This window comes from Lygodium microphyllum, chromosome 8 (assembly GCF_053477565.2).
Source record: "Lygodium microphyllum isolate KBCC chromosome 8, Lygodium_microphyllum_v1.1.10, whole genome shotgun sequence".
Lineage (NCBI taxonomy): Eukaryota > Viridiplantae > Streptophyta > Polypodiopsida > Schizaeales > Lygodiaceae > Lygodium > Lygodium microphyllum.
In genome coordinates, this window is record NC_141142.1 from 75209105 (window position 1) to 75235885 (window position 26781).

Sequence of the window (26781 nt, forward strand, 5' to 3'; positions counted from 1 at the left end):
TAGCTAGAGGTTCATATCGAATCTTTAAGTGGGAGGTTGTTGGGATATAAAGGCCCGATGACCTCCGTGTATATAGCACACACACATTGTACATGTGAGCGCACCCTTTACGTGCCCTAAGTATAAATACATTTTATTCTTTGTGTACCAACACATTGTTGGTACACTCTTATCGTCTCGAACTTTCACTCTGCTCACACTCTCTCCAGCCGTCACACTCATACGCTCCTGCTCGATCTCAAACTCTCTAAGCTGTGTCCTTACAGTCCAACAAAGTTCACGTGTCCTCATGGGACCACAAACATTAGAGTGAATAAGCTGCAATTTTTGGACAGCATGCAATGCACCATCCTTTTTGAAGGTAGATTTGTGCATCTTGCCCAAAATACATCCCTCGCATGCAGCATGAGGAGGTGGAGTCTCCAGTTGAGCCAATGCATCTACCATATGACACCTCTAAAGGGTCATCAAACTTCCAAAACTCCGCGTTCTTCATAGCAGGCAATAGAGTAGTAACTACCAGAGCATCATGAGATTGTGCACCATAGGTATCCAACAAAAACAAACCCTTATATAGGGTCCTAGACAGCTTAAGTGCATAATTCATCTCCATGTCTTTGACAATGCATTTGTCATCCTTAAAGATGACTTGAACGCCATGCTTGCTAAAAGCAAAGATAGACAAGAAGTTCTTTGTAGTAATGCCGGGCATAAACAAGACATCTAGAAGCATGAAGTTAGAACTATCCGTAGCAGTAATAGTGACTGTCCCAATGCCACAAAATTCATAACTGCTACTGTTCGCACATGTAACATGCTCCCTAGTAGGGGCTAAATGCAAAGAGGAAAACAAACACTTCCTAGAAGTGATGTGCTTTGAAACTCCAATGTCAAAATACCATGTTTGTTGCATTTCAACAACATTAAATGTTGAATCAGCCATTGAAGAATCATAACTGCAAGCCATAGTCCTCCACAAAGTTGGCCGAAGCATCACCATCAGTAGATTTGTTGGCTGATGTCTCTTGGACAGTCAAACCGGAGTCCTTTTCCTTCTCTAAATGATAGCAAATTTTGAGCAAGTTGTTGTTATGGAGATAAAAACAAGGATTAGAGAGATACACTAGGTGCATGCTAGCAATTGGGACAATTTCAAGATGACACTCAAGGAGGAATACTTATGGAAGATCTAGAGTGGGTAACCAAGAGGACTTTCTTAGAATGGGTTGCTAAACCCAACAAAGGGCTATAGAATTGCTATGAGAGTTTGAGCATAACTACTCTCAATTATCAAACAAGGAACAACAAACTCTTGAGGTGGAAAAGACTGAACTTTTCTTATAGGCTGTTGATCCTACATTTCAAAGAAGTCTTGAAGTACTTTTGGAAGATAAGGATACTGAACAGGGGCTGAAAACTGATTGGAAAGAGATGGAAGATGTTGTTTCTTTGCTTGCAAAGAGACAAAAACAAAGGGACAAGATGGTTATGGCTAGTACGCTAATTTCTTATGGCATTCATTAATATAGTGATGTAGCTTCTTGTAATAATGACATTTTTCCTTATTTTTAGGCTTTTCTATGCCTTGGACAGCTTTATTTGATGAATGTCTAGTATCACCCTTTTGTTGATATTTTGCATTTTGCTTGACTTTCCCTTTGCCTCTAAACTTGGAAAGTATAGCCACATCTCCTGAATGCAATGCAACATTCTTTCGAGTCTGTTCCTCTTGCAACAAGAGGCTTCCAACTCCACAAATGTAAGGGGCTAATGCCTTCCCAAAAAAAGAAGACAACATCAAAGAGGTGTGGAACAAAAGATACGACTTTGGAAGCGAGTTCAGTATAATGTTTATCAATTTAGCATCTTGAACGATCTCATTTACATTGAACAGTTGCTCACGCAAATCTTGTATGTGAGTAAGGTAATCTATTATGCTATCACCCTCATCCATGTTCACATTGGCCAACTCTCTATGGAGATAATATAGTTTGGCCTCATTACATACTACAAATATATGTTTAAGTACATCCCATGCTGATTTTGAGGTCTTACAAGACTGGATGTGTGGAATGATCAATCTTTTCACTGACAAGGCAATCAAAGAAAGTGCATATGCATCTTTTGAGTCCCATCTCCTCTAATCGATGGTAGGAGGGGGGAGGAGAGACAGCAACACTAGTAGCTTGTTCTTTAGCGTTATGTTGAGGTGTTTGACTTGCAAAACCTCCTGGTCACTGCAAATCACCTGTAACATAGTCCCACAAGTCCTTTGCTACAAGAAGGGTGCAGAGCATAAAACTCCACAATGGGTAGTTTGATTTGTCAAATTTGTTCTCCTGAGTGGGGACACCAAAGATGTTACTCTGATTATTAGTCCCATGACATGCCATGCTGTTAGTAATGTACAAAAATCTGTAGCCAAACACTTCTCTGCTGAAGTATAGATTGTATCCTTAGAGTACCAAAAATCCCCTCGGGATTATGCAACAAGTACCAAATTGTCACACAAATGCCAATGTGTGCCCAATTTGACCCAAATCAACACTCAACCAAGAAATAACAGCAATGCATTGTTGTACCACACCTGGCTTGTAATGCATGCTCTCAAAAGGATAGATTACAGCAACTTAATGCCAATTCTTATCAAAATTTACTGAATTTTTTCAAATTTTTTTGCTCAATCTGACTGAAAGCAGTTAAATACTGCTGTACCACTTATTTGTTGCTTTGGAATGCGTGTTGGGCAAAAGCCCCAAATTTCTTCCTAAAGTTTAAAAGAAATTTGTACCTTACAACCTAAATTTTTGTAGCAATGTCTCCTCAAGGTGAGTGCTAACATTGAACAACAGTTGGAATCTACCTTGTGATGCATGTTGAAGCCTCTAGGATAAATGCCCCATATTTCTTGCACAAACGTTGATGAAATTGTGCAATGTTGACATTTCCAATGAAGATTCGCATGCAGGACTGCAAATGGGGCAAAAGGCCCAAAATTTTTGGTGTCAGAGAAATTGTGAAATTTCTTCGAATTGGTTGTCAATTTGAACTCCGGGAGCGAAAACTGACAAATGTCCCAAATTTTGGGTGGCATGAGCTGAGATTTGGAAAGAGATGGCCAAAATGGATGGGAAATTGCAGAAATTTTGAAAAAATCCAAAATCTGAAAATTAGGGTTTTGCAACTTTTAGGGTTTTTAGAAAATCACAAGCAAGGTTAAGAATATGGTAGGCAGAGGTGAGAAAATAAGGGGCAGAGCTGAAAAGAGCAGCAGCTCCTCCAAAACAATAGCTCCTCGGGCTGCGTGTGGGCCGCGTATAAGACTGCGAGTAGGGCCACGCGCAGGCTGAAAACAGCTGCAGCTGGTCCTTCTATTCCTTGGGGAGAGAGCTGGCTGACAGCAATAGGACCTTAGACGAGGCAACATTGGCTGAATTGAATCCACACGTAGAACTTGCTTTGATACCAAATGTTGGAAAATGACAACCAGCTATGGAGGAGAGAAAAGAGAGACAATGAGAGTGTGGTGAAGCAAAAGAGTTGAGTGTACTTGTTGAACTGAAAGAATGAGATTGAAAGGTACAAGATAGGTCTAAGATAGACCTAGCTGTAACTCAACTAGAGTTAACTGCCTCTAACTCTAACTCTAAGAGTGGTGACACAACTTAAGCTTGTGGGAAGTCTGCCTGACAAAAGTAGTGAGCTTGGAAAGCCCACCATCTTGAGTACTTGTGCAAAGAATAGAACTTGTAGAAGAACCCTCAACAATCACAACAACTTGGGTGAAGACCACGCGAGTATCTAGTTATGTCAAAAATCTCAAAGAAAGGTAAAATTTTGACTTCTGGAATTTGATTGAGGGCATTGGCAGCGTTTTTGGTTGCACCCTTAAGGTGACAAACCTTAAAACTCGAACTTTTGTATAAACTTCACCCATGTTGCCTTTTGGCCGTGAAGATTAGGCTGATCATAGAGGAATTTCAGTGAATCATAGTTTGTCTAAATAATGAATCAGGCGTCAAACAAATAAGGACGCCATATTTTAAGTGCATGGATGACTGCCAATCCCTTCTCTTGAGTGGTGTAACATGTTTGGGCATTGGTGAACTTACAACTCTCAAGTGCAATAGGTTAGCTGTCTTGATATAGAAGAACACTCTGTAGCATAATCACTAGCATGCGTATAAGCCTCGTAGGGTTTATTCAGATGTAGGATTTACAACATTGGTGTAGCGAAAATTAGCCATTCCCCAATATTTGGAAACATGGGTCAAGCTCACTAGTCCAAACAAGTGGGCTAACATGCTTCTTGTTGCTTTGATAATCTTGAGCAAATGAGTTGAGAGCTCAACAATCTTAGCATAGTCCTCAATGAACTCCTGAAAAAGCCCTGAGATCAAAAGCCTCTCACTAGTGTTCTCTGCTTATGGAGGCATAGTGAAGGTAAGGCTGGTATGCAATGTGTGAAAAAGATCAAACCTGATGAGTATAATGGATACGGGCAAAGAAGTGACAAATTCTCAAGCTTGTGAAACTCTAAAACTGATACAGTTTGTACATAGATAAACTTCTGCATTCATCTGATGTACTTGACACAATCACACTTTGGGTTTTAAGGGGAGAAAACATGCATGGATACATTTTCTGTAGTGTTGGCTAATGGATGATTTTTTGGGCATGTAGCTAGTTATTCTTTTATCATGCTCATGAACTCATGCAGAAACCTTTGTCTGTCTTTTATGGGGATCAAATATATGAATAGATGGTGATCACTTAAGGATGCACAAGAACGAAGCTGAATGTGCTATGCTTGAATGAATGCAACCGACATTCAATGAAGTAGATTTCAGTCTTATCGACTATGTGATGAATACACTACTACAGTATCCATTGTTTCATTCAGTTCTTGCATGAGTTACATGTGCACTTTATTGATATAATGGTTTTCTGATTTAAAAGGGTGTTCTTGTGGTTGCAATGAAAGTACTGCTGTGTAAGCAAATTTTATAGGTAGCAAATCTGCATGAAAACTTGCGAGAGTGCCTTTTGCTCTGAACATTCAATAAAACAGCACTTTCTGAATTGTATCAGAGTGTCTTAGCTTTCAAATGACTTTGTCCTCTTCTTTTGGTAAGCTTTCTGTTTGGGCATAGTGTTAAACTGGCAGTGTGTGCAGGTCAGTCATCTGAGAACACACCAATTTCCTGAAATCTACAGCATCAGTTTTGGTGGATCAGGTGGTCATCTTTTTGCTGCTGGTGGTAAGGCTAAGGTATATACCATTTGTTTTGAATCAGAAACATAGCCCTGATTATGCTTTAGTCTGAAAGCCCTTGCTATTGCAAGCATTGATGGTACTGTGGAATTTTTGACTTTGTAGTATTAGGCTGTCTGCAGGTGCTTTGTTGGGATTGGAGGACTAGAAAAGAATTGGCTTGTATGGAGGAATGCCATACTGAGGATGTCACACAGGTATTGAACAAGAATCTTCTTCATTTCACCACTTGTGAGCTGACGACGTCGCTTTGATGTTTTGGTAGAATGTCTCAAGTTTACCATGAATGATCCTACATGGAGTATACATTTGTTATTTGGGCCACGAGTCGCAATTAGCAGTTCTTTTCCCTGAGTACAGCAGATAGTAAACATTTCATGAGATCTAGGTATTGGTAGTTCTGATGTTGATAGTTCAAAGCTCTTGGTTTATTTGATTGCACAGGTTCAAAGCTGTAAAGGTAAGTCATTGGCCTTTTTCTTAAATAGAGTAGAACACCCAGCAGTGTAATAGGGGGACTGAAGGCTTGTTAGCTAATGCCAAATCAATTTTATCTCCTCAAAAGTAGCCCCAAAAGGGGCAAATTAGATTGTTTTTAAACGTTGCAGTTCACGTAGGCACCTGCCCTAACTTTAACCGGGGACCAAGGGGGAACCACTCTTACATTCCCTCATTATCGTCCTTTAGTATCATCACTATCTTCATCACCCTATTGCAGTGGCCAGCCTCTCAAATTGACACTTTTCGTCTGGTCTGGTGGGTCTACTTACTTCTGGGTGCTGCTTGCAAGGAGAGGCATTGTTCAAATGCACCCATAAAAATGATGCCTCACATTTTGCAGTTCTGCCTTTTAGCCTGTGGTTTTCTAAATAGCGGCGATGCATTTGAGGGCTTGTTTACCTTTCCACAGATTCAGCAAAGATTTATGGATGTCTCAGATTTTGCCTTCTGTTTTTTAAGGAGCTATTTTACTCTGTTTCTTGGGTAGACTCTGGGCTCTCTGGACCATCTGGAAGTCTTGAAATCATATGGTCTCCAGTGACTCTGCTATTAGTCTTCCTATCAGGAGATCTCTACAGTAGTCTTTGTATGATTGCCTTACAATCCGGATAGTTCAGTACTCTGTAATATTTTTTAAAAGGTTTGTTAGTTCAGTACTCTGTAATATTTTTTTAAAGGTTTGTGATATTAGGCTATGTTCACACTGAAGATGGCCTTTTTTGACAATGATATAATACAATTCAGTTATTTCACCAATTTAGAAAAGAACCTCAAGTCTTCAAAGAAAGACAACCAATGACTCCTACTTAAGAGTCATTTTCTGTTGACAACAACCATTGAACTTTCAGTTTTTAATTGCATTTAACCGTAATTGTTCATTGAATACACAAGGTTTGTTTTAATCATTGGGCTAGCATTTTTTCCCTTCAACACGATTGAGTTTAGAGCTTGGCCTTTAGCTTAATTTACTTCAATTTCAGCATTCTTCTAGCTTATTCATACCTAAGCTTGACAATCCATTTTGATTCTATCAAAAACCTAATTTTAGCAGTTACAGTTAAGCCTGGTCTTGTTAGGTAGATCAAAAGGGGTGGCGACAATGTTCACAAGTTCAATAGAAATGTACAAGATCCAAGTGTCCTCGATTGCATGTTAGTGCGACCAAAAGGCATGGAAAACTGAAACACATTGAACCAAATGACACTTGCAACATCGAACATTGTTGCTGATCTCAACTTATCCATGCATGCGTTCCCACAATTACCAATACTTGAACATACGTTGATACACGTGATAATTTTCATGTTTAGCACTGCATATGATTCTTAGGATTTGGATAAGCATCCATATACTATTGTCTTACTAGAGTGTGTACTTCAGTCATCATAGAAGTCCTATAGCAGATATATCGTCAGCAAACAATACCTCGGATAAACTTTGTCTCATCAAGTGACTTCTAGATCTCTAAGCCCATCTATATTCTATATTGATAGAATGGAGGTGCTACCCCCCTCTTGAGCAATACGCATTGCTCCAGATCTTTGCGGCTCTAATAGACCTAAAGGAATCTCTACCAAAGTTGGCTCTAACTGAAAAGCCTCGAGGTAAAGTTGCAACAACTAAAAGCTAATTGTTATGCCAATGCACTGGCCTTGATGCCTATCTTGCCTCATGTTCCAATGCTACCTTCAACCTCTCCTTCTCTACCTACTTTCCGTGCAGTGACACTACCGTTAGCCTCTCTTGCATTGCCTTCAGCTTGTACTATGCTGCTCTCCTTCATTACCTTTTTTCCCCTTGTACTTGTGCTAGCTTCTTATTGCTCCAATATTGCATGGAGTCTCTCTCGCACCATCTCTTTCCTTGCATTTGCACCCCTTTCCACGAGACTTTCACTTGTTGTTGCTTACTCACGCTTGCTCAAGTTGCTACCCACGTTGCCCATTCTAGTGTCACTTTGCTTCTTTCTTCTTAGCCTTGCTTCGTATACAATACTACCACACCTTCCTCTAGCATCTTGCACATCGCTTCTGTAGGTGCTCCATTTTTTCTATACATGGAAGCATCCTTAGTCGCCTTCTCCACTATAGCAACCTTTGTTTGCTTCCCCCTCCGAGTTGCTTCTATCTCCTCCTCTCCTATGCAACATTCTCCCTAGTGATTAGAATCACCACAAGAGGTGCTGGAATTAGACATTTATGAAGTTTTAGTACCATTGATTGAGTGAGACTCATGCAAATGCAGCTAGTCCACCACCACCAATAGGCAACTCCAATGCAGCCCCCCACTAATCCTCAGCCAATGCCTTTTGCCTCTTCACTTTGTTTGGACATAAAGCTTTCCCTCAGCAACAGAGTGATGGCCCTCCAGGACTTTTTTTGGGCTTGTAGATTGGTTGGAGATCACTTGCCCATTTGTACCCTTAAGGTCAACCATCCACATGGCTCTTATTGGCACCCTAGCTAAGGCTACTTGAGTGGTACCATTGGTGAAGGGATGCTTCAAGCTTTAGTTTGGCTCCTTGGAGCATCAAAGACAACATTTGCCACCAATTTGCTTGACGCTAGATTCTCAAGTAGCATAATTTGATAGATGGGTTGAAGGTCAAGACTATTCCATACTAGGGCATGGCCCTGCCATCACTATATTTTTTCTATACCTTGATGAGTACTTCACTTCTATTTGTTCAAGATTTGGAGTGTATCTTGTCACCTTAGAAAGGGAGATTGAACATTTGCCGATGCTATGTCGGAAGGTCTCCATCGATATAATTTAATTAGAGGTATTGTTCCCATGGAGTCACTTGATACCATTCCTCAGACCATTAGGATTCCTTCTGTACATGGAGAAATCCTTGTTTAATTGAAATTTAGGTCTTCTTAGCTAGTGTTTTGCTTGTAGAACGGTCAATCATCTAACAAAAGAATATCCATGGACATGCCAATGGTAGACCTCCATTTGAGATGATAGAGGTGGTAGGCCCAACCTTGGAGGAGTTGAGATGGGGAGAGAGAGGTGGCACATTCCCCCAAGAGGAGGAGCCAATGCCAACAATGAAGAGAGCACAATGATAGTGGATAGAGATAGGGCTAGAGAGGACCGTAGCAACACAACAGGGTGAGGATTATAAAGAGAAGCAAGAGACCTTAGATTAGATGCCCATGCAATGCCACTTCATCCATCGACAACCTTTGCAAACACTTCTCTGGCCCCCAAGGCCCATAGATACCCCTAGATACTAGCAACCTCTGAAGAGTGTAAACGCCCCGAACAACGTAGTATGCTTAACAATTATGATATTCGCTTGTTTTTGAGATTTAATATAAAAGAGAATGAACGCTTAAAGCTGAAAATGAAAATTACTCACAAAATTACAGCCATGAAAATGTAAAAGTAATGGAGACAAGATTGAGGGTTGAAGATGGGCAACCCCCCCCGAAGGAATGCATTTCTGCTCAACCCAAGTCCCTTAGGGAAGAGCTCAGTTACAATCAACCTGAGAGTGAGAAGAAGTAATTCTCACTCTCACAAGATCATGCAAAGATATACAAACACACATGCATTATCTATTATGCAATGATAAGAACTGATTTCTTTACAGTATGAGAGAAGAAAAAGGGAAATTCAGCCTTTCTCCATTGTTGATCAGCAGTACATGGATAGGGCTTGCTTCTTGTAGCTAAAATGGAAGAAAGAGCTCAAGGAGGAGGTGTTGTAATGAATTTACAGGCTTGCTGTCCTGTAAAACAATAGTGATAGAAGAGGGAATATGGAGGAATTTGATAATGGAGAAGTGGGGGATGATGATGGGGATGGATGGGGCCAGTTTTTGGCTATCTGTGGGTGCTGTACATGAGTTTACAGCAAAGAAAAATGATGATGAATGAAGAAAAACGAGCTCTTATTTATAGGAGAGGGGAGAGTTAGTACAAAAGGGGAAAGTGGAGTAGCACAAGACAAGTGTCCAGCCACATGTCATGAGATGTGACAAGTGGTGGGACACTTGGAAACTTGTGTGACAAGTGTCTTGACACTTGTCTCTTCTCTATGGCCTTCCTTTTTGGGTTGAATACTGTCAAGAATAGAAACAACCAAATTTAGTAAGCACAGTCAGAGTAGAGAACTTACTATTTTTAGAATGATATCCCTATTTTTTAGGACTAGCATTTTTAGGCTGATTCGAGGCTCCTAAATTTTAGGGATCTCCTAAAATTTAGGGACCCCCCCAATATGGGTATCATATGAAAGCTTTTTCCGTGTACATCGCAAAAATGGTATCCGAATCTTCATGTGACTTTCCTATGCAAAGAAATGTGCATTTCAAGCTTTCAGCCCACACATGCACATTATACAAGCATTTCATGATCATGCCATCTTGTTGATTGTAACTGTTTGTTCTGGTGGATCTAGCCCACACTTCAAGGCATCAATCCTTTCTGTGTGCGAGTCTAACCCTGATATGCGTGAGTTCTAGTCACAGGCGCCCAATCGGGTCATATAGGTGGAAGTGTGAACTATCTTTTCTCTAACCCACCGCGTGGGTCCACCATAACCTGTGACCACTCATCAGTGGCCAGCTCCAATGCACTTTTCTTTATATCTAATTAGTGCAAAGGAAATAAATTTAATAAATCATTATATAGACAAATTAATGAAAAAGGATACAAATTCTGTTTCTATAGAGTTGTGACAAAGAGATAGAGATGGTGTAGTCCATTGTTGTAGATGCTCTCTAGCCACCGACCCCTAAGAGACAGAGATGCTGCAACCCAATGGTTCAATCATTTAACATGGAGTTGATATGTTGGTATATCTAGTCCCCATAGGCCACCAGACTGAATCCGTTGAGTTGATTTTGTCGCAAGTGCTTGACACTTAGTAGGCGGGAGATACATTTGAAGCAGATTTTGAGTTTTCATTGCCTCCGGCAAGTGAAACTCTTTGAGGACGAGCGGAGGAAGCGCTAGTGGGCATTGATATTGTGTGCAGACTTAGGGGGTTGCCCTTATTTTTGTGTAGGTTATTTCATTTACAATGTCTATCGAAGTTGACTTGTAGTTTCTGGCTGTTATGGAAGGTAAGTTCTCTATGTTGCCGGCTTGTCCTTCAGATCAAAAGCTTGATGGGGAGAATTACTGCATTCGGTGTGTAATGATGCTTGCCATTTTGGAGTCTTATGATTTGACGGAGCTTGTGATAGAGGCTATAGACAGTTCTACAGCCCATGATGCCTCTAAGCTTTCTGTGGGTAAGAAAGCCGAGTTGATGAAGGTACAAGCACATTGGGACAAATTGAATGCCCACATCCATTCTTTCCTCTTTCTCTGTTGCACTCTAACCATCATTGCTCACATTGAGCACTTAACCATGGCTCGGGAGATTGGCTCAAGCTTGATCAAATGTACAATTGGATGAGTGTGATGAAGCGGGTGTCACTAGAGGTTTAGATGAGGACTTTGAGTCCTAATAAGTCTTCTTCTATGTGGGAGCTTGTCAATAAGCTTCAACAATTGCAAATGCACATCCAGAACACAAGGAAGGCGATTACCTCAGAGGACATGGTGATAACTCTTCTTTCTTAGTTGCTGATTTGGTTCAATGCATTATACTCCATCTTGATTGCTTCAGGGTAGAGTGGGAGGAGTTGGTTTCTATGGTCTTGGGCCAAAAGGAACAACTCAAAGGTCAAAACGCTTTTAAGTTAGAGGCTTTGACCGGTCAGTCTTTTCAATAGAATGGGAGGAACAAGAAGAAAAATAAGGACAAGAAGTCCAAACAGGACAAAGCCAAGGAGTCTACTTGCCACATTTGTGGCAAGATAGGTCATTGGAAGAAAGATTGCCTTGACAAGGACAAGAAGGACACAGAGAAGGAGAAAACTACAAAGGGCCTAGGAGTGGTGGTTGCTTCTTTAGCAGTTGCCCTCATCCAAGTGAAGGCTAGACGGCCATGAATGCAGTAATAATGGCCCCATAGTCTCATGAGTGGATTGTGGATATTGGTGTTTCTCACCACGACTCCTTCTGATGGGATTGCCTGTATGTGTCTGATGCATGGGCAAAATGTCATAGGTGACAAATCTTTGGTCCCCACAAAAGGCAAGGGTGGTATGTAGTTGATCCTAGATGGGCAAGGCGGTGCCCACACATTAGAGGTGCTCTATGTGCGTGGCATAGGGTATCATCTCCTTTCAGTGAGCGAGATCTATGTTCTTGGTTTGATAGTCAAGTTTGATAAAGACTCCTTCCGAGTTCTTGATGGAGTATCTCGATAGATTCTTTGTGTAGGACATGTGGAGAATGGAATCTACAAGATGTGGCCTTCTTCTATCTTTTCTTCTCTTCTTCTTTCTTCACGGACTTAGACCTAGCTTTGGCGTGCTCGGTTTGGCCACCTCAAGTTTGAGTACCTTTGGAAGGAACCTCATGGTTAGTTGGTGTGTGTTTTGCCAAAGATTAGGGCGAGTTACCCGTCATGTGTATCTTGTATTTGTGGCAAGGAGCATAGAGATGCTATTCCTAGCAAGGCTTCACAACGGGCTAAGGAGCGCTTGGAGCTTTTTTCAAACAACGGACTTATGTGTACTTATGAGGATAGAGTCTCTTAAGGGGAGTTTGTATTTTATGCTAATTGTTGATGATTTTAATAGGATGAAGTAGGTGTATTTTTTAGCCTTGGAAGTTCAAAACATTTTCACCTTTAAGGATTGGTTGATCTTTATAGAGAACAAGTCTTGCAGAAAACTCAAGACCTTGTGTTTTGACAAGGGAGGGGAGTTTGTCTCCAAAGAGCTAACTTGTTTTTGTGCAGATTGTTGCATTCACCAAAAGTTTGCCAACATGAATATCTCTCAGGAGAATGGCATATTCGAGTGGAAGAATTGCAGTGTGATCGAGATGGCACGGACTGTGGGAGCTTTCGCTCAACCGCCAAGACCCACGGACCGCTTATTGTTTCAAGCGTTCCAAGCGAGCTCTAATGGCTACCTCTCACATAGCCGACGCGCCCTCGATCCTAAGAGTGTAGTAAGCTTACCTTGATGCCGATATGAGTTGCCTCCTCTCTTCCACACTCCGGTAGCTCCACGATTCTAGATGCTAGCTCAAGCATGCTCAAGCCTTCTTTTTTCCCAAGCTCCAACCGCCATAGCCGTGCGCGCAAAAGAAGGAAAGAGAAGAGAAGATGATGAAGAGCTTCACTCCCTTGATCCCTCACTTCCACTCACTCCCTCCCTCACTCTCACTGTCACTCCCTCTCTCAAGAGCACACACAAGCAAGGAGAGGAGAAGAAGAGGAGAAGATAAGAGCTCTTGTTGGGCACACACCAAAGAATGAGCTTCCATTCACTTTTTGAACTTTATATATACAAACCCCAAAACCCCATGGGCACCCATCCTTTTTTACATGACCGGCCATTGTAGCAAGGTCCCTTTTTCTAATTCCCTCTTTTTCCTTTGTGCCCTAGGTTTATATTCGACTATTCTTTTATAGGTGGCACAGGAGGGAGCCTAGCGCTCTTTTACAAAAGTTTTTGGAGTTTTTGAGACGCCTTATATTTAAAATTGCAGTTTTGGCCCCGGCTTAGCTTTGGAGCCCGCTTGCGTGTCCTTGCTCCTTTTCCATCTTCTTTCTGCTTTTTCATTCGTCTTTCCGTTTTCTCGGCTTGGGGTTAACATTACCCCCCTTCGAGATGGATGCCGGTCCCATGGCACTCTTGTCGACTGTTGGTGGTTGAAGAGGCAGTCGGCGGGGTAGTGATGTGAGGGCAGGGTAGCATGTAGACTCGGGTGCTCGTGGAAGTGTGGGAGAAAGGTTGGCTGGAGAAGTAACGGATGTTGACGGAGGCCTCCGAAGTCGGTGGGTGGGCGCGGTAGTGGTGCTTGGAAGGACAGGGGGTGGTGCTCCACCTGAGGAGGGGGATGTCTATCTTAGTGTGCAGTGCGAGTGGCTCAGGGTGACAGGTCTAACTATAGGCGAGTGGCCTCCCTAGGTATGTCCTGCCCTTGATGGGCCCTAATCGTGAAGTGGGGGAGCAGAAAAGGGCTAGGGGGTTAAGAGTGGAGCCGGCTGACCGAAGCCATCGGGCACGCCTAACTTGAGGACCCCTAGGTGCGGTGATTGTGCTTTATGTGGTGCTGAGTGGTTGTGGAAGTGAATTGTTTGGTTTATTCCATGCGTAGGGATGCACAAGTATTCCATGTGTAAGGATCCGTTTTTTTTTTTTTTTTGGTGGCACTACTAGGAGAACGACAGCCAGTACCTAATCTTCCTTGTCTGATGGAGACGGAGAAGGGGGTTGGATGGACTTGCTAAAAAATTGACGGCTTTGTATGTACCCTTTGAGGTTCATACGGACGTGGAGAGAGGTGGTAGAAAGGAAGGGGTGGTTGCACCTAGTAAACTGACTGTCGTTCATATCTTCTAGGAGAGCTAGGCAAAAGGAGGGAAGAAGGCTAGCTCTCATCATTAGGTATGCCATGGCGCAGCCATCAATAGCATTGGGGTCAAAAAAAAGAGGGGGGGGGGGGGGGGCGGGGGGGGAGAGGGGGCAAGCCACGCTCTTGTGGTGTCGGGTCTTGCTTGAGTAATAGCTTAAGAAGCCTAAGGTAATTGTATGTGGTTATAAAGGCGAGATCTGGACAAGAGGAGAAGTCTGTGAGAAAGCGCGTCATGGAATCACTTAGGCTTTCTAAATAAAAAAGGAGGCGGCGTTGGAGTTGTAGATGATGGGGAAGTCATGCCGCCCATGGAGGGTGGCAACAAAATCCACGCCTACCCTACGAGGATACACCATGAATGTGGGGTCGTTCCTCTCGTAGGGTAGGGTGTTGCAAAACGCCATCCAGGCGAGCATGTTAATATTGCATACTTGCCTTCTCCAAAGAGGTTGGCAGTTGTGGCCTTGTACAGTGTGTGGTACCTCGAACACATTGTCTTGCTAAAACTTTGCTTCCTCCATGGCCCACAGAGTGGGGGTCTTCGCTCTGTTTTCCAGCCATTTTTAGCCCACTCGGCCGCCAGTCGCGATCTCCTCCTCCATTATCTTAATTGGTAGGACCCTTCTCAGGCTGTTAGGCATGAGGAAACTGAAAGTGAAAGGGTCCTTTTCGTTTTCTTGCTGTTCTCAAATCATAGCTCCGCGTGGAATTGTGTCGAGAGGTCATCGGGGCATGGTGGGAGGGGTGCGGATGGGCGCATGACTGGTTTGGCTCTCAACTGCTCTTGGTTTCTTCAACTAATTTCCTTCATCGCTCCCTGAGCGCGGTTTGTCTGTTCGAGGGCGGGTCGATTTGTTGCTGTTCCTGATCATGCGGTGAGGGGGGTTGTGGGATTATTTCTTCGCTGGTTCTCCTTATGACAAATTCAATGTCAGCCTCCTCCCCCTACCGGTCGTCTAGTTGCGCTCCTTCATCAAAGTCGAGTGCGTCCAACTCCTGGGGGGTTAGGCTGGCCAATAGTAGGTACTTTCGTTGTTCTTCTAAGCCCAGCCTAACCTCCGCAGGTTGGGGTGGCATCTGTAGCCCCGCATGCAAGGCCTTGCGTGCGATGCTCAGTTTCTTTTGCACCACCTCCAACGACTTCTTTCCCTTTGGCCGGGTCGTGTCCAGTAATGTGTTGAGGAAGGCCTGTTGCTGGGCAGTGAAGGCTGTCTGGGCGGCGTCCGCTTTGCTTTCTGCCAAGATTTTTTCTTTTTCCACCAAAATGAGGCGCCGGGCCAGTGCCTTCACCCGTTTCTCGTTCTGCGCGGCCCATTCCTCGGCCCTTTTGTTCATTCCTTCCATGCTCTCCCCCTGCTTTCGTGCTAGGGTTACGAGCTTCTGCTCTTGGGCTCTGAGTTCTTTGCTCATATTCTCGTGCTCTTTCCTTCCGAGGTACAGTTGATCGGTCATGGACTCCATCTCTTTTCGCTGTTGCTCCCTCTCTTGTCTTCTCTCCTCTTCTTTGGCGTTTAGTTCCTCCATCATTCGCTCAATGTTGGCGGTTTTTCGCCTCCAGTTCCCCATGTTGCATCAGGAGGAGCTTGTATTCCCGCTGCATCTGCACAAGTTCTTGATTTTCGTCCTCAAGCCGCTGTTTGTAGCTTTCTTCCATGTCTTCTTTTGCTCTCAATTCTTGCTTGAGGTCAAATATTTGTCGTTGCATGGCTATGATGCGGGTTTTCTCCAGTTGGAAGGCGGCTACTGACTCTTTCTCTGCCACCAACTCAGCCACTGCCATTCTCTTTTCCTTCTTTGCCCTCTCCAATTGGGAGAGTAGCTCGGCGACGTATTCATCGTAACTGGTTGGTGGCATCATTGTTGCATGGGTGGGGGTGGTCGAGGCCTCCACACGCGGACGCTTTTGGTCCTGCCTCAATTCTACATCCGTGGCTGGCCTTTTTTGCCCCGTGGCCGTGGTTTCTGTGCTCTTCCCTTGGGCCATTTCTTTACTGATGAAGTATTGCATCCAGGCCACAAAGTTGGGAAACTTCTATACTGGTGGGGATGCTAGGGGTGAGCATAGTAGGTTCAGTGGAGGGTGCCATGAGGGTGGGGATAGGATGGAGGGGTGCTTTGCCTTTGCCTTCCAGGACTGCAGGTGGCGCGACTTCTAGTGCCTGCGCACTAGAGCTAGGCCCTTCTTCCCTCAGCTGGCTCCAGGCTCCTGGGTCATCCGTCCTGCATTGTTGCTCAATGGACCGATGTGTGGCCTCGGCCAAGTCCTCCTCTTCCTTTCTTCTTAATTCCTCTTCTTCCTCCTCAGCTCTTCTTTGCCTTTCTTTTTCGACCTTTCTGTATTCTTCCTCCAGTTTCTCCTTTTCTTCATGCTTCTCTCTTTTTCTCTTTTCAGCCTCCTGCTTCGACGCCTTTTTAGCCCGCTTGACTTGCTTTGTTGTTTCTTCTTCTTCCTGCTTCCTCTTCTTCTCCCTTTCCTCGGCCTCCCTGAGGGATTGTCTTTTTGTTTTTTCCAAATCTTCCTTCTCCTTCCTGCGGCCTTCATTCGGTTTCTTTTTCCTCTGTGTTGTCTTCTTCTTGGTTTCCTTGACTTGCTTTTTGCTTGATTGCTCTTCTTGCCCCTGTCCTTCCTTATCGGTCTCAGTCCTCTCGCTGGACCTCTCCTGGTACTGATGAGGGAGTGATCTGTCGGGCGTTTTCCCTTCCCCCTCTTCTGCATCTTGCGTCTCTTTCATGGCCTCCTGGATGAGCGCTATTAAGATGCTTCCATAGGCGATGAACGAGGCCTTTTTTCGAGGCCTTGGACGAGGCCTTTTTTCTTTCTGCGGCCTTAGACGCTGGAGACTCTTCTCCTGCGGGCATGCTTCCTAAAGCCAATGCTTTAGCCGCCTGGTCGATACTTTTACGCACATAGCCGTTCCAATCGACTTCATGCAAGGTATGCGCCGCCACGTTTTCCAGCACCGACACACTGATTCGGTGCATCAATGTGTTATAGCGCTGGCTGGAGAAGAGCGCGTGTACCAGTTTTGCCTGCAATCTGGTTTCTGCATCAGGGATATCTTGAATTTTGATGTCGTCGTTTGTCAGCACGTCCTCCTTTCTCATCCCCAGCATGGCGTACACATCTCTCTTCTGCTTCTTTTCCATCTTCGGTTCTAGTCCCAGCGCCTTTTCCACCAAGGCGGGGGTTAATCGAACTAGCAATTGCTTGCCGTTTTGTCCCCTTCCTATTGTGACGGTGCCGCACTCGTTGTCGGGGTCGTAAGACTTGAGAAATTCCACACACTTTATGTGGTTGGATTCTTCTGCGAATCTTTCCAGGTACTTGGTGAAGTTGTATTTTTCAACGACTCTCTTGGCCTCCTTTTCCTTCGCCACCAATCCTTCTATGTTGTGAATGGTTTGGAATTTTAGTTGGTTGTAGGCGCGGCTCTCCAAGGTGATGCTGTACTGCGCTCTCTCCTCTTCTGTGAATGGAAGCCGGTGGGCATGGTCTTGTTGTGACATTTTTTGTTCCTGTCATGAACCCCAGTTTCCATTAGTTCTTCCAAATTGACAATACAAAAACATCATAGACTGAAAAGGCAAGACTTTACGTGTTTATTGAATGGAAGCCTCACAATCCTATCCAATGTGGAGCCCCCCTTTTCAGCTTAACTTTTTGCCTTTTATTTTAACGTTCTCTTGACATTTTTCTACCTCGCTTGTTGCCTACGCGCTTATGCGTTTTGCTTGACTCCCGTTGATTTTAATTGATCTCTTGATTCTGATTTTAATTGATCTCTTGATTCACCTTACTTCCCTTCCCCTCCCAGCTGGAGAAGAATCCTTACTAGGATGAAGGTGTGGGGGGTTTAGGACCTTGGAATGGGTCTTAGGAGTCATCGGTGTAGGAACCAAGTGTAAAAATCAGGGTTGTACTCTAACTGAGCTGTGTGATCGAGATCAAAAGGGCAAGTGTCAACGTGCGTTATGTAAGTGAGAACATCTGTTAGGAAGTCACCGGAGGCGCCGCGGCTAGCAATGTGTAGCTCCTCCTCAGTCAGTAGGCGATCGAGGTAAGGATGTTTCTTGATGTGCTCTTCTAGGGGGCGGTTGCGAAGAGTGGTCAACACTCTGTACGAGGTTGGCGCGATATAAGTGGGGTCGTACTCTGCTTTTTTGATTGCGCGGCGCTGCTCCGCGTTGGTCATGATTTGGCAGCCCTCTACTTCCCATTGCAACCTAAGAGTGTACCAATGCCGCAAAAATGGGAATTTAGTCCCAGTAAGCTGGGATAATTCTGCGATTTCTTGGTCGGTGATGGCAGAAGTGGTTCACTGATTATATGACGTTATGAGACGCTGTTTGAGTGCTTGCTCTTTAGAGACCTCGTTGCCGAGCAATACAGCAACGAAGTTTGCTGCCTGTGCGAAGGCAAGTTCAAACGTCTCTCAAGAACAAGGCATCGTGCGAATTTCGATTGCAAAAGGTTCAAGCAACAAGCCTAAGTCCAAGCAGTCATAGCTCAGAGCTAGCTCTTTGAAGGTGGCATCAAGCCATCTAATGCAATCAACCACATCATCCCATGTATCTGCGGCTAGATTTGAGGCCAGTGTCAAAAATGACTTCCGCTCGTAGGAGGGCTTAAGACCTGCCGGTGGTTGGGGTTTGATGGTTCTAGAGCCTTTGACAGCGGATAGTTGTGGTTGCGGGTGTGCCTTAGGTTGCGGTTGGGCGTCCTGGCTTAGGGCTGGTGGAGCGGCAGCTACTTCTGATGGACTGCTGCCTTCAGCGTGGATCATTGTAGTCGGATGGACTCTAGTGGGTGATGGGTCATGCGATGGTGTCTGTCGTTTGGGCCGGTAGGCTTGTTCGAGTCTTTCGGGCATATATGCAGATGGGCTTGATGGATGTGGTCCTGGGAAGCACTGCAGCTCGTTGTTTTGAGGTTTGATGGGGTTGGGTGTGATCAAGCTCGGGGGTAGCATACGAGTGGCGGTCTTGGCTAGGTGGGTTTTAGGGATATACAACTAGGTGTTTCCCTCATAGTAGCCTTGCGCGAGCAGGAGAGCTTTGGAGACCCTGCGCCGGATCATGCCCTGATTTCTGTAACTGCGTCTTGGTGTCCTAGGTTTAGAGCTATGGGTCTTATGAGATCGTGTGTGATGACTCCTAGGCGGCGGTTGTGGTTGTTTAGACCTCCATTGGAAACTATGCTGTTGAGCCTTAGCTTTTGTCACCACGAGTAGTGGTTCTTGAGTGGTGGTGGGGGGCGGCCGAGCACCACCCTTCTTAGATTCGAATGCTAATAGTTCTATCGGTGGTCATGTGGATTGTTTCATCGCGCCACCTTTACTGAAAGGTGTATCAATGCAGATGTTGCCTATGGCGAGGTGAACGCGTTGCGACTCATAATTGACGTGGCAACGAGTTTGCTTCTTGAAGGTTCGCCCTAGCAACGTCTCCGTGCCTGCGTCCTTGGTGTTTGGCAGCATGTAGAAGATCATTGGTACAGTTTCAGTCTCGATAGAAACGGCGGCCTTGCACTTGCCGAGGAGTGCGTAGGAGCGGCCCCCATATGGGTTTAACCTGGCGTTAGTGGGTTGTTGTGGTGGTTTGCCAAGTTGGGTCCAATGATCGTGAGTTAGGACATTGAAGTCCGCTCCCTCGTCAATTAAGGCATTGAAGATGCATGTCTGCTTGGTAGTGACCGTGATGTGCAGGTATGCAGGTTCCACGACTTCCTCCTCCGCGTCGTCGATTTCGGTGATGGTGGCTACACGGACGTTGATTGTTTCAACATTGGTGGTTCATGCAAAGGATGCGCGGAGGGATAGTATTTCTTGACACGGCTGCCATTGAAGAAGCCAATTCCGTCGCTGGCTAGAGTTTCGAGCTTGACGTTGCCCGTTCGGCTGATTGCACGGACCCTGAAAGGTCCAAGACCCCGAAACTTCATTTTTTGCTTGTGCCCCTTGACTGAGTATAGGAGCACTAGGTCGCCTTGTTCGAAGTCGCTTTGCTTGACATGTTTGTTAAACCAGCTCTAAAAGGTCCAAGACCCTGAAAGGTCAAAGACTCTGAAAGGTCCAAGACCCCGAAACTTCATTTTTTACTTGTGCCCCTTAACTGTATAGGAGCACTAGGTCGCCTTGTTCGAAGTCGCGTTGCTTGACATGTTTGTCAAACCAGCTCTTGTATCATGCCTTCTCGCATATGAGTGCGTGAGTGGCTAGAAGACGGGTCTTCGAGAGGTGTTCAAGTTCTACTAGGCGTTGTGTCCATGCTTCCTTTCCTTCCCATCGCTCCTGAAGCGCAATTCGTAGGCTAGGCACGAAGAATTCTACTGGGAGAATTGCTTCGGTTCCGTAGGTGAGCCTAAAGGGGGTCTGTCCGATGGCTGTTTTGTAAGCTGTGTGGTAAGCCCACAAGGCCGCCATCAGCTTGTTATCCCAGTCACTGCGTGAGGTCGAGACTACCTTGGTTAGGACGTTGACAAGAATCTTATTTGTGGATTCCGCCTGGCCGTTTGCTTGAGGATAGTATGGAGAGGATTTCCGATGGAAAATCAGGAAGGTGGATAGGAGATGAGTTATCACTTCATTGATTAAGTGTGTCCCTTGGTCATCACTGACTAGTTCGATTGGGCATCCGAATCGTGAGATCACCTCCTCCCATAAGAACTTGGTAGTCGTTCGAGCATCGTTCTTTCGGGTTGCTCTCGCCTTAGCCCACGTCGTTAGGTAGTCTGTGGCCACAATGATGTATTTGGCCTGAGAATATTGTGCAGCAGGGCTGATGGGTCCCACGAAGTCGATCCCCCATTTTTCGAAGGGTTGTTGTGCAATGATTGGGGTCAGCTCCATTTGATCCTTGCGAATTGGGACCTTTGTTCACTGACATTCATCACAATGCTTAACAAATCGTGAGGCATCACAGAACAGCGTTGGCCACCCTAGTTGAGATTGCAACACCTTGCCGGATGTTGTGTCTCCACAAAAGTGTCCTCCAGCAATCCCACTGTGTGCCTCTGAGAGCACGTCATGCATCTCATGCTCGCACACGCATCTGCACTTCAATCCATCTTGCCCTAAGCGATATAGCTGGCCTGCTATCAACTGATAGGGTTGGATTTTGAGAATAAGTCGCCTTAGTCTTGCCTTTTCTATTGGTTGTTCAGATAGTCCGTGCTCAAACAGTTGGACTATGTCATCTGCCCAATATGATGTTAAATCGGCTTTGAATAAATCCCTTCCGTTGGAGAGGTTAAAGAGGTGGGCGTCTGGCAATTCGTCAGTGATGCCTTTTCCAACGGGTTCCCCTGTGGGGATGCGTGATATATGATCAGCCATGTAGTGTTGTTTCCCCTTCCGTACAACCACCGAGAAGTCAAACTCCAAGAGCAGAAGGAGCCACCGAGCTATGCGTCCCGTAGCGCAAGGTTTGTTCACTAGGTATAGCAAGGCTTGATGGTCTACAAAGAAGGTAAAGGATGTGGCTAATATATAATGCCGAAACTTCTTCACAGCAAACACCATGGCCAAGCCCTCTCTTTCGGTTGTCAAGTAATTCATTTCCGTCTTTGTCAGTTGTCGGCTTGCAAAGCTCACTGGATAGATAGTCTAGATTGTGCTTGCCAGGTTGGCACAACACTGTCCCCATAGCGATTTTAGAAGCATCGATATGCACGTGGAAGGTTATGGTTCGGGGCTCGTAGAATTGGTGCTGTGGTTAGAGCCTTCCTCAACTCTTCATATGCGCGTTGGCAGGCTTCAGTCCATTCGAAGACAATCAGCAGTTTGTACAAAGGTCTTGCTATCAATGCGTAATTCAACACAAACCGTCGATAGTATCTCGTATGGCCTAAGAAGCATTGAACTCCCTTGTAGTCCGTTGGGGGTGGAAGGTCGACAATAGCCCTGACCTTCGAGAAGTCACTGGCAATGCCGTTCTTCGACCCCACTTGGCCGAGGATGCATCCATGTTTCACCCAAAACTAGCATTTTCAAGGGGTTCAGGGAGAGAGACGATATAGGCGACACCGATCAAAGACTGCCTGGAGTTTGTTCAAGTGTTCCATCCAGGTCGAGTGAATACAGAGGTCGTCGACAAAGACTTCTAACTCCTTGCGAAGCATGTCTTTAAATATGGTGCACATGAGACGTTGGAAGGTAGCAGGGGCATTAGTCAACCCGAAGGGCATGACTATGTACGCAAAGACGCCCCACTCGGTGGCGAAGGCAGTCTTATGCCTGTCGGCAAGATGCACTTGCACCTGGTTGTATCCTGAGAAGCCGTCCAGGAAACTGTAGGCCTTCTTGCCTGCCACTCTTTCAAGCATGTGCTCGGTGTATGGCAATGGATAGTTATCCCTCTTGGTAGCAGCGTTCACCTTTTTATAATTGACGCACACTCTAATTTTTCTGTTTTTCTTCATCACAATGACTATGGGTGATACTCAGTCCGTGTGCTCAATTTCGTAAATGAATCCTGCTTTCATCAGCTTATCAATTTCTTCCTTGACAGCATGAGCGTGCTTAGGATTCATTGGGTACGGTCGCTGCTAAATAAATAAGCGTGTGAGTTTTCTAGTTGCTTTCACAATTGCCTGCCTTTGAAGTCCTGCATGGACACTTGCACAATGCAAGGAGCCCTTTTGCCCACCACCACTAGAAGATGGCAACCGGGTCCTTTTTGCACTTGGACCTGATATGGATATGGATGCATTTCTTTTTGATAGGCCACTATCACCTCCAATTTGGGTAGCGCCATTAGGTCCACTAGCCTCTCTTTGCCCCACTTGTGCCTCATTAGCTCGATGTGGTGTTGGTCCTCTTCTAGCTCAATACCCATACGCTTTCGGCGCCAAAGATGAAGACTTACTGTTACTTTTGCTAGCAAATTTGCGGAAGGCCCGATGTCTTTGTTGGGAATGCATGCCAAGTGGTCTTTCACACGCGTTACACTCCCCGATTTCTCCAATCCACAATAGTTGCACCGCTACTTCTTTGATCTGCCGGAGCTCTCGTATCCCTTGATTGGAGTGACGTGGCTCCAATATGGGTCCGACGCCATGATATGATTAGCCTTTAGGACCTAGGTAATGGATTAGAGAAAAAGAAGAAGAAAGAAAAAGAAGAAGAAGAAAGAAGAAAGAAAGGAAGAGAAAGAGGAAGAGGAGGTGGGAGCTGGAGGTCCAAGGAGGAGGAGGTGAGAGTTGCTAGAGTGTGCTGCGCGTGCGAGTCAGGAAGTGGAGAACGATTGGAATCGTAGTTCGGTGTGGTGGATAATCAGCTCCGAAACGGGCTGCAAGTTTGCGAAATGGCAGTATGTTGTTTCCGTTCCAGTCCGAAATAGCCGGTCCGTTTCGGCGCTGCCAAAACGGCATTTCAGGATACTATGCTCGGGATGTATGCTCAGAATTGAGAGCCTAGGACTTGACTTTGAGCAACTGTATTTGAGGAATTTTAGGGAGATTCAAGAGGCTAGTCAACCAATATCAGATTTGGGGCTGAATTTGTATTTCAAGGAGTAGGGTGAATGCCAATCCCTAAGCAAACCAAGGGGCAAATTGGTTTGGAGGCTTGCTGGTCAGTTTCAACAGCAAGAGGTGGTTGGATTAACAGAGGAGATCAAAGGATCCCGAGTATGCTGAAAGATGAATTTTCATTACTTTAGAAATGGCAGTTTCACCTTTCAACTTTACATTAAGTGTGAGTGCCTTTCCCTTATGCTGAATAGTGATCTCTTTTACATGAGAATCAATCACTGTATGCATATGGTGACATCATGGCATACCAAGCAATATATCATAACCTTCAAGTGGAGCAATGAAGAACTTTTCATTGTCCACAAATCCTTATATATGCAACCGAAGCTTGCCAATGAGTAGTGTGACAAGCTCTGCATGGCCTTTACATGCCATTCTAACTTCCCACCGCATGGGTCCCATTTCATCATCTCTGATGCCTAGATGGGCTACCATGTCAACAGAGATGAAGTTGGCTCCTACACCATTATCAAATTTGGGCTTCTGTCCTTTAGAATCTCCCTGATTTTTTGATTTTCTAGCTTGCTACCTATTGGGACAGTCTCTTGCAATGTGACCCTCTTGTTAACAAATAAAACATTTATTTGTAGCCATCGATTCTCTATGTTGTGCCAATGTTTTCGAGCCCTTTCTTTGTTATTTTGGCATCTTTTCAAGCTGATTTTCAAATTTGCTTCTTTTCTCAGCCTTAAACAAGAACCCCACAAGCATTCGAGGTTGCAAATGTATTACCAAACATGCTACTTTGTGCCCCAAGCATCAAACCAATGCTGCCATACATAGGGTTTTGCTTATTTTAAACCATACTCCAATACATTGGGCCTTGCACACCATGCATTGGTTGTTGCATACCATAGATATTTTGCCATACATTCCCGTATGCCGTCCTTGTCCAACTATAGCATGAAAAACTGCACTTCCACCAAAGTATCCTGGGTGCCCCATCGTAGCATGCATGCCCGATTGTCCACAATCTATTGGATTGACACTTCCATGATGGCCTTGCATTTGCATTCCTTGCCTCGTAGGTACCAACTGTTTTGCTTCATTAGTATCTTTGGGAGCTTCAAATAAAGGCTTTGGCATTTCCTTCGATGCACCATGTCAAAATAAGCGATAGTGCAAAGAGAGAGTAGGGTTTGCGGGGAAGTAACATTGAGTGTGTACGACAAACACTCAGAGAGAGGAGAAACTTAGAAACACAAGTACACGGTGATGATGCATTGAATCAGGCTATGAGAAGAAAAGTTGATATAACGGTTCCAAAGCTCAGAAGGTAACTATATTGTCATGTTTGAATCAAGCAGTACCACCTGTGGGAATCTGCATAGTGAAGGAGCGAAACACAGTTTAGAGATTAGTCATCCCTTGGACTAGCATTGTCAGGATACAATTGGTGCAATTTGCTCTCTCGGAGGGAGATACGCATTTCTTGTCAATTATTTGGGCATCCTTTTCAGCGGGCACCAAAGTTTTGGCAGTTTTGGCAGGCACTCCAGTGCCACATGGGCAAGCTGATTGGATCGCATTTATTGCAGGCCAGATCAGTGGTATTTTGGCCAGATTTGGTAGGTTGGCCAAATCTGGCAGCAGTCGGCGGGATTTGGCCAGTCGACTTGCCTATTTTGTTGCATTCTTTTTGTGCTATATATAGCACTTGTGCAGCCTGCCCTCCTCACTTCTGTTTTCAAGTTTGATGAGAGCGATCCGGCTCGACAAGATACACCGACAGCCCTTGTACATCTGCCCTCTTCATTTCAGCTTTCATTGACTGCAGATTTCTGTGTGCTTGTCTCTTTTCTCTCTTCCTCTTCTCTTGTGTTCATTGTCTTTTAGTCTTGTCCATACGCTTCTACATTCGCTACACTCTGACACAATCTTATTTTTAGGAGACTAGTCTTTTTCTGTTTGAGCATTAATCTCTTCGGTTTATCTAATCAATGTGCTCAATTATGATTATGTTTGCTATAGTAGGTCCATAAGCTTTTTGAGTTGTCATTTATTTTCAAGAATTGATTAGGCAAATATGTAAGATAGATCAAGTAAATCATTGATTTCTTTGTTGATATACATTATGAAAATGAGTTTTGCCAAATGCACACTGTGTATCTTACAATATACATTTCAGGTTCACTTTCATCCAATGAAAAGGGAAAAACTAATCTCTGCATCTATAGATGGACTTATCTGTGTATTTGACACACGTGGAGACATTAATGATGATGAAGGCCTTGACCATGTAAGTTTTTTATGCTTATGCATTTAAAGCATTGAAATCTTCTTGCATGAATTCTACTGATATTAAAATGGAAAGCTTGCCAAGAAATGGGCCACTTGTCACAATTCTGTGATTGTTTAGCAAAATCTCTCACAAAGATAAGACATTTTAAAGCTTAATAGTAAAGTTTTGAAGGGGAAAAATAAACTATTATTGGCATTGCCAATAGCTGTTTGATATATTAGTGATTTGTTTACTAAATATAGGGAATATAACCCAATGTCACAAGGAAATTCCCTTCCGTCTTGCTAATGGAGAAGAACACAGCAAAAAAGAAGAAATTGAGGGAAGTTGCTATGTTGTCATAGTCAATGCTTGTGAGGGAATGCAAATGCAAGAATATGTGTCACACAGACTTTCACTTTGGCATAATGAAATGAAATTATAAATTCCAAAGCTCAGCATGAAATTTATTTTCTTGAGCATCATACAACTATCTCCCGTGATGGAGTCGAGCATTAGTGGATGTAATTTGTGTAGGGGGGATTGTCTCTCATGAAATATTCTCCATGCTCTTTTGCTATCCTGTCCCAAAACTAGCTGGTATATCTCTGTCTCAATTTTTTCAAGGTAGTCTCTCTTCGTCTACACACAAGGCGACTAAAGAGTACCCTTGCTTGGTAATGTATTAGAGTGGCGAAAGCAATCTCCCTCTTTAGGCATGCATGAGTGTCCCTACACTCATCATTGTATTAACCATTTTGGGGGGCCATAGAGCATGGGGGTTTGCATGGGGCCAAAGTGTGTGGGAATGGAT

The 26781-nt window shown here is 44.4% G+C and overlaps 1 protein-coding gene across 2 annotated transcripts in view; it reads left to right on the forward strand.

The window, feature by feature from the left end:
- Positions 1 to 26781, forward strand: part of LOC148032463 (Transducin/WD40 repeat-like superfamily protein) — an 82072-nt gene that overhangs the window by 53562 nt on the left and 1729 nt on the right. For both annotated transcript variants that reach the window (XM_087683134.1, XM_087683135.1), the window contains exons 3-5: positions 5177 to 5272; positions 5398 to 5472; positions 25875 to 25985. In XM_087683134.1, coding sequence (XP_087539260.1) covers positions 5177 to 5272; positions 5398 to 5472; positions 25875 to 25985 — 282 coding nt within the window. The remainder of the gene's footprint in view (positions 1 to 5176; positions 5273 to 5397; positions 5473 to 25874; positions 25986 to 26781) is intronic.